This window comes from Atheta coriaria, unplaced genomic scaffold (assembly GCF_025399875.1).
Source record: "Atheta coriaria isolate IRGN ID8LTWV9N9 unplaced genomic scaffold, Caltech_Dcor_3.1 hic_scaffold_10_pilon, whole genome shotgun sequence".
NCBI lineage: Eukaryota > Metazoa > Arthropoda > Insecta > Coleoptera > Staphylinidae > Dalotia > Dalotia coriaria.
The window spans coordinates 1,978,996-1,990,590 of NW_027045452.1; the positions used below are offsets into that span (position 1 = coordinate 1,978,996).

General features: G+C 38.0%; 1 protein-coding gene across 6 annotated transcripts; it reads right to left on the reverse strand.

Moving 5' to 3' along the window:
* Window positions 1–3,969: 3,969 nt before the first annotated feature.
* On the reverse strand, window positions 3,970–10,694 carry mura (ring finger protein murashka). 6 transcript variants are annotated; one of them, XM_065314419.1, is made up of 9 exons: window positions 9,202–9,244; window positions 8,856–9,063; window positions 8,499–8,617; window positions 8,215–8,430; window positions 7,943–8,151; window positions 6,493–6,915; window positions 6,146–6,432; window positions 5,772–6,084; window positions 3,970–5,663 (listed from the first exon to the last, which is right to left on the reverse strand). In XM_065314419.1, the coding sequence occupies exons 1-9, from the start codon at window positions 9,227–9,229 to the stop codon at window positions 5,601–5,603; spliced, it is 1,866 nt and encodes a 621-aa protein (XP_065170491.1). In that variant the 5' UTR covers window positions 9,230–9,244; the 3' UTR covers window positions 3,970–5,600. The 6 variants fall into 6 exon arrangements, with proteins under 6 accessions (XP_065170491.1, XP_065170492.1, XP_065170495.1 ...); XM_065314420.1 differs by lacking the exon at window positions 9,202–9,244 and adding an exon at window positions 10,613–10,694 and having other exon boundaries at window positions 7,943–8,430; XM_065314423.1 differs by lacking the exon at window positions 9,202–9,244 and adding an exon at window positions 9,357–9,762 and having other exon boundaries at window positions 7,943–8,430.
* Between the last annotated feature and the right edge of the window lie 901 nt (window positions 10,695–11,595).

Consider the following 11,595-nt stretch of genomic DNA (forward strand, 5'->3'; position numbering starts at 1 on the left):
TCTACTTTACGATTTTTATATCATGCTAGTGCTATTATGAATGATACAAGTAGTAGTCCCATAATTTAGATTAAGTAGGTATTGAAATTAATGATAAATTAAAATTCGATTTATGTAATTCATAATTTATTATTATGCTGAAGGTTTGCCAGATTTTACATCAAATATTTAAGTGATATCTGCTTAAGTGATCTGCTGATGATAAGAATGTTTTGCTGATGATGATTTTTATAATAAACTATTCCACCTAATGTAAAATTGTTATTTATATTAATGATTTATGAATTGAAGAATACTTGCTAAAATTTACAATGGCAATATAAACTGCTAGATGTGATTTTATTCCAAGAAATAAAGATTCGATATCTGCAGGTAAACAAACTCTTGTGCGAAATCGCGTGATCGCACACGGACACGGTGTGCAGTCACTACCACCGACAAGCAATATTTAACGCGAAAACGTACATCGTAGTGCCATCTAAACGACTATCTGGTAACGGCAGGATTAACTTCAAAACACATTTTATCAAATATGCAACAAAGTTGATATTGCATGAAAATACCAATCATAAGCAATTTACTAAAGCCTATCAAATCGCAATTTAGCTAAACTAAAAGCGCTAGAATCCAACGAATTGCAGATTATGAAAGATGGGAAAATTCTCTATTAGATTAGAATATAAAATAGTTAAATATAAATATAATAATTTTACAAAGATAAGAAGAACAAAAACTTCAAATTTCCATTCTTACTTTTCGTGCAGAAAGAACTTTGTCATTTGGTAACATTGCACAAAAACATTAAAACATAGAACCAAAGTAAAATCTAGATACACGGCAAACGCTTTCTATAAATAATAAAATTATTTTACTTGCCAGTTATGTAAGACGGCAAATCGAAGACAAGTTGGTATATACTGAAATAAATGTGAAACAAAACATTAGTTACAGTATTTCGTGCCATATTGAAATGAATCTGAGTTCCGTCGGAACTCACTTTTTAAATTAAAATTCATTATTCGTGTAATAATGATAAGAATGACAATATTTACCATGTAGCACCTTAGTCCGTAACCATCAGCTGATGTTTTTCACAACTCAATTAATTATTGGTGTTCACAAAACATCGCCGGCCGTCATCCGACGGCAACGATTCACTCGCTGAAATATTATTAGTTAAACCTGCATTGTTGCGCCATCTGAGGGCACTTTCTAGTACCTCATAAAAATACAAAGTGTTTCAAGTAGTGTGGCGCGCATGTGTGACAGTGTTGATTTTTCTATGAGTCAGTGAGATGTAACGGATTTAGATGGTAGTGTCCGTGTGCCATACGTACGAGAAAGTGTGCGTGCACTACCCTGTCTAAATAAGCAGCAGTTTTATACAAAAATACAATAAGTCAAATCTAGATGAGGCGTGATGCTCAAATTTAAATCAGCGTTTTACAAGTATGAGTCCAATATTAAATCATAAATCGTATTGCATCAGTGTTTCTCTTATAAAAATTAAATACATACATACATTCAATTTAATTTTACATCTTTAGACCCTGCGCTCAGGTTTATACGGCGCTTTGTTTGCATTGAGCGCCTCAATAATAAAAAACCAGAGTGAAACCAGAGCCTCCTAACCATACAACAACAATTCTTTAAATATGGCAGTGTTTCGCGAATGCAATAAGTGCATATTTTATAATTTAGGACATAAATAAGTTAAAGAATACTGTACCTTCAGAGAGATAGATGAGCTCAGGCGGGGTTTTCTCACTCGCGGGTGGATGAACAAATATAACCGGCGAAACCAGGGACGAAGTTACGATAAACGGCTGCAACATACGCGAGTGCCAAAGGAAGACTAGAGTAGAGCCGGCATGTAGTCCAGTGTTGCCAACTTGAATAGTGCCTTCTCGGCGCAACAACGCCGAAGGAACCTAACCTGTCATATGCAAAATATTCGCGTCGTGATGAAATGCACAGGGCCGGCTTTATTTTTTAGCGTCAGTAACCAGAGTGTTATTTTTTTAATTGGATTATTTTTAAATTTTATTACCTGTCAACCAAAACAAAAAAAACGCACATGTATTTTCCATTTTATATATTTTCAGAAATCAGAACTATCAATTAATATAATAGTCATCATATAGTAGCACTAGAAGCACCTACCATATACACAAATATTCTCATCATTATTAAATAGATCAGAAAATCCACTAAAAGCCAAACTTATTTCAACCTCAGCAAAAATATAATCGTTAGAGGTTAGGTCACATTCACATGAAACGCCCTCTAAACTGTCACATTGCACATATCGTTTAGTTTTGATCATGATTTCAAGTGCAACTACAACAATCTCACTTGGATAATTGAGCAGAGCTGATTACACGGGGACAAGTAGATTTTGAACTCTATAAGAGTGTGATTGCAAAAATAATTCTTCAGCGGCATCAACCAATCCGAATCTATTGACAGCACAATCGAATCTGCTAGAATTTATGATCAAAAGTCGATCGGAACTACAGATGTGTTTACAAATAGATCCCAAAGATAAAAAACAGTAGTCGCTAGTATGCTGGAATACTATGCAAGTGCATACATTGAATCTGATGAAACTCTTGCGAACATAACCAAACTTGGACAACAAATATTTTCACTTTTTCTATAAAGTTGTTTCTTTTTTAAAAAATGGCTTATGTACTCGCATTTCGACTTACATAAATATTGCTATAAGTTTATCATTGTTGTTGAATGTGCTCATTCGTTTCATATTACAACACATTTCAATTGGGCTTCCAACGAAAAATATTGCACTTTTGTGAATCGGAAAGATATGTCTAATACACTTTTCGGTATATAGCTTGTTTAGGTCGACATTGGCTGCATTTACAAGTAAATACACGTAGCGCTAACGTTATTTTCTTTTAGTGGATAAGTAATAGCATCCGTTTGGTTCGTATATACCTCCAATCAATTTCTCATTGATTAGAAATATATCACTTCGAAGCTACACAAGTTCGGGACGTGGACTGCATTATTTATCATGTCCGCTAACGAATATACATATTCTTAGTGCCGTAAATATTTGTTTGTTATGATTACCTTACGAGTTACAATGTTATAAGAATAAGAACAGCTATGATTTTTATATGGCGCATTGAGCATTAATTAATTAATTCAAAAATCCATTCTACGATGATTACAAAAACGAGAGGTAAACGGAACGCTATTATATTGGTGTGGCGTATTATGCATGATTGTACATTTTTTGTTTTCTTTTGTATATTCGTTTATCCTTAATTGGTAAATGTTTAAACGAGGGCACTTGTTCTATGTAATGTGATAAGACAATAAACCTTGCGCTCAAAAACAGTTCAAACAAATTTTATGGATATAAATCACACAAGCTCATAATTAATGTTTTAATTTATAATGAAAAAAACTCACGTGATGAAGCGAGGATTGGTTGTAAATCGCAAGTACAAGGTGAGCGACATTTATAAGATCGAAGTTCTTGCATTGATTTCCTTTTTGGACGGAGTAAACAACCGAAATGTTAAATTTGAGCGACCTTATTAGACAGTGACAGAAACAAGTGAGGTTAGAAGTTTGCTGCTAGTGGTCGCCAATGTGCCAACCTCACAAAACAAGCAAGATTTGAATATAACAAGTTGAAAAAACTATCAGCGCAATTGTACAATGTTTAAAAGGCACACCTATGACATAAATCTTTTCTCCTTTGTACAAATAGATTATATATTCTGTTCTGATCATTTCATTGTAAATTAATTTCCCAGCGCGCTCCCTCCCCAAAATTGCAATTCGTTAATTGTGTACGTATAGCAGTTTTAAAAAACACCCAAAGCTCAGGTTCATCTTGGTAATACATATGTGGTTTTTATATGACTTATTATACGAATATAATTGCCAAGCGAGATGCATCGTAAGTATACATAGACACAATCAAACAAAGAATTAAAATATTGCAAGAATGTAATTTGTAAAGCATGCACAATAGCTGAAAAAAATTAACCCAATTGGTAACTAATAACAACTTATAAACGTTAACACATCCTACCAAAAAATAGGATCTCACACTTAGAATAATCAATTAAAAACTAATCACATTTGTACCACTGATTGAACAAAACAATAAACTAAAATTATTCATTATTTCAACGCTAGTATTGCAAATGATTCATCGTTCAATTAAGATTCGCAGAGAAATTTGTGAGTAGTAAAATTGCGGTTAACAAATAGTAAAGCAGTGTTTACACAATCGCTACACAACCAAACAAAACATCGCGCGACCATTTATCATCGAATTAACTAAATGATAATAAATAATTAGCTAGAATTAATCGTAACAAAATTGCAATAAGTGTATATAGTTGCTCGCAAAATTAATTGTAGAGTAGTAGAAACGTTCATAAGAAGTAATCAAATTCATTAATAACTTAGTAACTAGGAAGTGCAGAGCCACAACTAGCGACTGAACGTGATATTATGGATGGTGTACGGTCGCGAGCTGCGGCTTGCGCATATCACACAACAATATTAATAGTAACAAAGCATATACCCGCCAACTATTGGCGTTCATTACAAAACACGGCTTTGCACACGTTCATTCATCAAAATAAAACAAATGAAATTCGAAATGTTCAAAAATTAGATAATACATACATAAAAAATACATTGCGATACATGTTCGTGGCGGATGCAAAACCGAACACTCATGCAAAACAAACAAAATTTTGGCATTAATGAGATTTATCCGTTGCTGGTTCGTAGGTAACAAACTCCCGATTCGATTCGAAAACAATGCGCAAATATTAATGGAGGTAGTTGATAAATATTGCGTTTTCTTTTTCGGCTTTTTTGCTTCGTGCTCAAAACTCAACAACGGCGCAACAACTTAAACAAATCGCGTTCGTTAATTCGTCTTAAATTAACTTATGTAAACTGTGTTTTGTGAGCAGCACTCTCCGCGACTTATCCACACACGTCTTATTGCATATTGTATGACTTTAAAATGTAAATTTCAAATCGAGATAAATATACATGAACACCCTGTGAATTATATACTTAAGTTGTTTCGCTTTCATTTTGTTTACAAAGCCCTTAACACTTATGTTAATATCGTAGAATACATTGTTTTGCAGTTTTCAGTAATAGTAAATAGTTTTTTTATGTTACATAAGGAAGAGTTAATTGAATTATAACGAGAAGAAAAAACAAAAACCGAAGTTAACGAGGGGGAATTAGTAGCTCATATTATAGGTTTGGTTTTAGTTTCTGCTTGAAAGTGACATTAAACTTACTATTATGATGCTTCTGTTTTAAGATTAAGAACTATCGTTAAAATTGTGACTTTACTGGCTGCTAATGGCACTGATGAATGAGATATTTTCGCGTTGCTTGGTATTTGCTTGTGTTTGTTTCTGTTTTGTTTCTGAGAGTTATTATTTGGTTTTGCCTTTATCGTTTAGCAATTGTTTACTTTGCCGCTCGCGTTAAGCTTATAACAAGAATGCGAAACAAACTTCTTTTTTACCTGAATATTGCAGTACATTTTGTTTTTTTGTTGTTTTTTAAACAATGTTCGCTTAATCACTATTATTGAAGTATTCTGATGCGTTACCTCGACATATTGGACAAGTTCGATTTGACTGAAAATAAACACAAAAAAATTAATCTATACACAAAAAAATGTGTAATTGAAAACAAATAATGAATCAATTTAACTATGGTCGTAGTTATACTGAAGTTGCACTTACCCTGAGCCATTTGTCGACACATTTGGCATGAAACTCGTGCGAGCAGGGCAGCACACGCAGCAATTGGCGCGCCTCAAAGTCGCACATGCAGACAACACACGAGGTCTGATCGCCCTGGTGCGTATCGGCGTTGAACTTGTAGCTGAGCAGCTGCTCGATCTCAAGCTTGGCGAGGCCGCGTGGTTTCGCTTCACCTAAACGCTCAGCGAGATTAAGCAGAGCCTCGTAGTTCTCCGTCTCAGCACCCACTGAGTCCGAACTGGACAGGTCTGTCTGGCTGAACGGAGATAACGGTGGATTGGAGAACATGGCGCTACAAACAAAATCCAGTTAAAGCAATTATAAAACATAAAATAAAACATGACCAAACTTACAGGAAATGCAATAGAAAACCGGAATACTGAGGCGGCGGAGCCATAAGTGGCGCTGGCGGTGCATGCCAGCGAGTGCGCGTCTGCGGCGGCAGCGGCTGCAACCGCGGCGTGCGCCGATTGCGCAACAACTCCAACTGCGTGTTACGCGCCTCGGCGCCGAGGAAGACCGGCGGCGAGACCTGCAATGGCGGCACGTGCAAAGCCCCGTTGCCGTTACCATTGTGACCATGGGGATGTAAACTGCCATGATGGTCGTTTAATAAGTCCAGTTCAAGTGCATCTGGACGCTATAATTAAAAAATATTTACAGATTTCCAAACAAAAAACAAACAAAATTTTAAAATTACCTGCGGTGGAATATGTTGATAATGACTCGCAGAAAGAGGCGGCGGTGAAGGGAAGGGCCCATAACCTTGCGGAATGAACTGCTGTGGCATCAACTGCGGCGAATACACATGACAACTGTGCATGTGAGGCGGCGCGCCAGGCGGCGCCGAGCAGAGTGAAATGTGCGGCGCCGGCGTGTAGTTCCACATCGGCGGCGGCGCAATCTCGTGATGATGGTGGTGATGGTGATGATGGTGATTGTGCAGCGGAATCGTCACCGAGTTCTCCATCATCATCACGGTCGACTGATGCGGATGCGGGTGGGCGTGTGTCACCGTCGGCGAGCTGGGCATGAAGGGCTGGTGATGGACGTGCGCGTGCGAATGCGAATGATTAAAGTCACGTTGCTCGCGATATCTTGGTCTGCGCAATGGTGGGCTTCCCTACGAGAAACAAAGCAAAATAAAGTGAATTTTCCGCACACACACACACACATTCATCGTACGTGCATAATTTCAACCTTTTCTGCATTCATTGTTTGCGATATGAAAATTCGTTGCACATTATCGAGTACTACCAAGGCGACCGGGCAATATAAACAATTTTTTAAAATGTCAACGCACAGCGCAAAGTTGAGCTTGACAAAAACAATAATATTGTTATTGGTAACAAGATTATGAAATCAAAACGTGAAACATGACCACTAAAGGCTTATCTTGCTCTAAAAAAATGTAAAAAAATTAAAAATGTCACTTGATCATCATACGAATGCCATTCTGAGATCAGAGAGTCTAGAATGTAACCACTAACTGATGAGGTGATGGCACACAATACAACAACTGATTGCATTCTCAATTGAATCGGATGACCCTGAGTATTGAATTGCTGTTTGCTATTTACGTTGCAAGCTGCGTGTAAATTTGCTACGTCAATCATAAACCGACAAAAATCAAAGGTTTGAGAAAATCCCAAATATCCCATCTTGTCTACCTCTGAAAGCATAAACTTTCAGGTAAAAATAAAAAGGTTTTCACTAGTTGAAGACCTCAAAATTTTTACCTGCTATTTACAACAGGTACACCTTAAAAACTTGCTCAACTCCCAATCTTCGCGTTTATGGTCGCAAAGGTTGTTCCGCAATGCTTTAGTTTGTTTGCAGGTTATAAATGAACGGCCTTTGTCGGCGTGAACTATGAATCCGATGCGAACAGATGCCACACAAAACGGAAACGTTAGAAATTCCAAATGTTTAGAATTTTCACTATTACATGCAGATTAAGATAAAACTATTTGCCCAAGATAACAAATTCATATCGTGTCAACATTTACTTCAGCAATTAATTCATAATTCACGATTTTCAATATATAAAGACGCCATTTGCAATGGTAAACAATGACGATTACGAGATGACGAAAATGTTTATATTTATGTAATTCCACGTTAAAAACTATCATATTTTCGTTATTTACCTGCATAGTATGCGTTGAAGGTGGGTGTTGTCTGGGTGACCTTCTCGGCGGTGACGCCGGCTGTGGAGCTAGCTCAATATGATGCCCAGACCGTGACAACCGCCTTCGTTTTCTCGATGGGCTCTCCGACTTGATACCTTCGTCACTGCTCTGTCTGCCGTAGTATGGAGGAGAGTGTTGTTGGAAATGCACCGGACTAACCCTCACATCTATAATAATAATAATACAAATTAATATGATCAAAATCTTTAAATCTAAGTTATAATGTTTACCTCTGCCGTGACGACGCTGATTAAAATCAAGCAGGGGCCGATGATGCTCGCCTTGCGGCGATCCTAACAAGCTGGTATTGTTCTCACAGATATTGATGTGTAACGGCGGACTGATATGACGACGATCCGCCAGGTTCATGTGACGCCTATCCGCCGGATAATTCGGACGGCGCTCCACTTGATTGAGATGTCTTCGATCCGGCGCGTGATTATGACCTGTTGGTGAATATAATAATGAATTAAATAAAAATGCGATTAAAAATATAAAGTTTTTGAAGATTTACCTGACGGCTCGTTGTAGTGGATATGATTATTGCGCAGAACAGGACTCAATTGCGATTTCGGATAGCCGTGCACGTAATTGGAGTCCTTGGGGCTGTTGTTTTGCGCCATTGAGCATTCCCTAATTGGGTGACATGTAAAAACTGTTAACCACAATTTTTCCACAGCCCCAAATTTCAAATTTAACACACACACACACGCAGCGCAAGTGAAATTTGTGATTAGTGTGATAACAGTGATGATGTAAGTGTTTGTAAATGTTTGTTGTAAGCATGATGCATATCCACTCCTCCTCTCTTCAGCAAAGCAGCGTTATAAATATTAAGGCTATAAATAACATGTGGAATGCACATGCTCACCCTCGATTGAAGCCGTTGTCAGCGTAATCTCGGCCATAATCCGTCTTGTATCGATTCGCCCATCGATTGTGGCCGTGCGCCGGGCGCGCGTTGTTCGAATGCCGATTGAACGTCGACGAGTTGCGACGTGCCTGCCCGTGATTATTATTATTCATCTTGCTGGCTGCTGGGGGCGTCGCATCCGAGCGCGCACGGACCGAGTCTAAAACTAAACAAGAAATACATTAGCTATATACAAACTCGCCAGCGAAAATATCTACATATGTGTACAAAAAAACACACAAATCGGCAAAACGAGAGTCCGTTCGCCGTTTTTAGCGTGTTTCGCTGTTGCCGTGAGACACACCGAAGGCGGATTGAAACTGAGTATGCATGCACCCAGTACGAGTGTGTAAGTAAACAAGAATTGTTTTATTTGGAGGACAAACGGTGCGCGCGGCTGGTCCGCAAGCCAGGCACACCGCACAACCTTGTAACGCAGAGGCACAATCGTGTACATACCGTTTTTTGTAACTGATGCACGCGCAAGGTGATTCACTGAAATTATATTCTGCGCCTTGGACGACACACGATTGTCGATCGCACAGGCGGCACACACAGGGAAGATGTGTGTGTATTGATCCGCGCTGGTCGGCGCTCCGCGTACGATTGTGGCGGTGTGGTGAGGCTCTACGGGTTTGGGTTCGGGACGACGCGCTCCGCACGCAAGCCACCAAAACGCATCGCAGCACCGCACGCACTCACGCTCGCTTTTGTCCGCGCGCAGAAAGTCGCAACCAGCCGCACCAACTTTTCCTTTTCTATTGTGAAATATCCCGCTGAGGCTGCGATCGAGTGGGCCACCCGATCGACCTCTCTCTCGCTGTCGCGCAACAGTGGAATTGAGTAGCAGAACGGGACACCAACGCGAGGCGGCGGCGGCCTGGCGAGGAGGCCGTGTGTTGTGTTTGTCAAACTGGTGGGGAGGAGATCATATACATCACATCGATACTGTTGTGTTAATCATATGGGCGCAGTCTCAGCGCGCATTGCACTAAATTCGACAAAAAAGCGAATTAAATGAAGGTGCGGACTGCGTCCATGTTATTACGATGAGAAATATTAATAGAATTTTAGAATTCAACCAAATGAAAAACGAAAACTGTCAGCGTGCACTTCAACTAATTAACAATTAATTTTTCTATAACAATGCGTAGTGGTTCCAACTAAAAATAAATCCAAATTCAAAATGGCGACAAAATTGGCATGGATTTTATATTCTGTCATTAATTCCTTATGCAATTACATAGTAAATAACTATCACAAAGCAAATTTGAAAAGATTGATGCCCTTTTGATGTTGAATCTATAAACAGAATATTAAGCACTATTATAATCTCTCTTCTCGACCCATCTTTCTAGTTCAAGTGCACAGTTTCGCCTCCTTGAGGTCTCAAGACCTTGCTCATAAGAGGATTATCCTTTGGTTTGGCAAAGCCAAGTACATTAATCAATAGTTATGGGTATTATTAGATGCACAAAGATCTTAGAGAATGAGGGAATAAGTAAGCACAAGACACTTACAACATGTTAATATCTTATCTACATTTAAATATTCCTTGAAATAATCTGAATAATATACTATCTAAACGTCCGCTTGAATCATGCAGTATTTTTGTATAAAAAGTTAGGTTCAGGTAAAACCCAAGTTAAAACTTTAAATTAAACAAAAGAAACAATGTTCAACAATCAAAATAAGTATAAAAAAAGATGTCTCACCTTGAAATTAATGAGCAAAACTTAATAACACAAAGTAATCCTTATAATTGCCACTAAAAATTAGTATTTATTTGTTTTGCAGCCGTGTTGTTTAAAAAGCAACTTGAGACTGAGTTGTGCATAAAAATAAAACAAACGTGCTTTTGTGGTAGGCAACCCAACGTACACCAATGTGCGTGTGGTGAAAAGACTACAGATGTTACATGTTATATTATAAAATGTATTAGAAAATAAAAAATAGATTATACCTCGGAGTAATAATTTGACCTGCGTGAAAGTGAAATTAATCGCTTTGCAAGAAAAAACGTCATATTCTATAAAAATCCAGTCATTAAAAACTCATTTCATAAGATTTTTAAGCAAACTCTTTAAATTATAAGAAAAATATATTGGTATTAAACACGGAAGTTGGTGAAATTTTATATCCGCATTGCATACAATGTTGCATACTTAGTTGTGATGTGTTCAACATCTATGAAAATACAATGAGACGCTCATGTAACTCATAATTCCGAAATGATGCTTCGTACAAATTATAAAATATGGCCGCAATTTAAAAGAGTGACATGTTTTCGTATCGAAATATACATTATGCCATGATTACCATAGCATTACGACACAAAACGCACCAAACAAACGAGAATCTTGTCGTGTAAAACGCTTGTAACGAGTTGCCATGTGACTTTTGATGGCATTCAAGACTCAAACCTGTAGAGGTAGGTATTCAGAACATTTCGAAATGATTTCCAAACGCATTCAGAGTTTCATTTCAATCTTTGGAGCTTGAAAGCGTAAAAGCTTCGAACGCTCAAAGGGTCTTTGAGTTTCGTAAGGATAAAAGGTTGATTGGTGAGGTACTATGGTTACCTCCGTCGACTCTGGGTGTGGTTGATGGTTGATGCCCTTGTCGAAAAGGTAAAAGGGCTGGTGAAGGCAACGAAGCCAGGCATCAGACGGACATATTTTCACATGTTCGTATGTTG

Coding starts and splice junctions, on each gene's coding strand:
- mura (XM_065314418.1), bottom strand. CDS start 9,229: ATGCATACTCAGTTTCAATCCGCCTTCG. Junction 8,431..8,498: donor CCACTACAACGAGCCGTCAG/GTAAATCTTCAA, acceptor ATTCACCAACAG/GTCATAATCACGCGCCGGAT. Junction 6,433..6,492: donor ATCAACATATTCCACCGCAG/GTAATTTTAAAA, acceptor TTTTAATTATAG/CGTCCAGATGCACTTGAACT.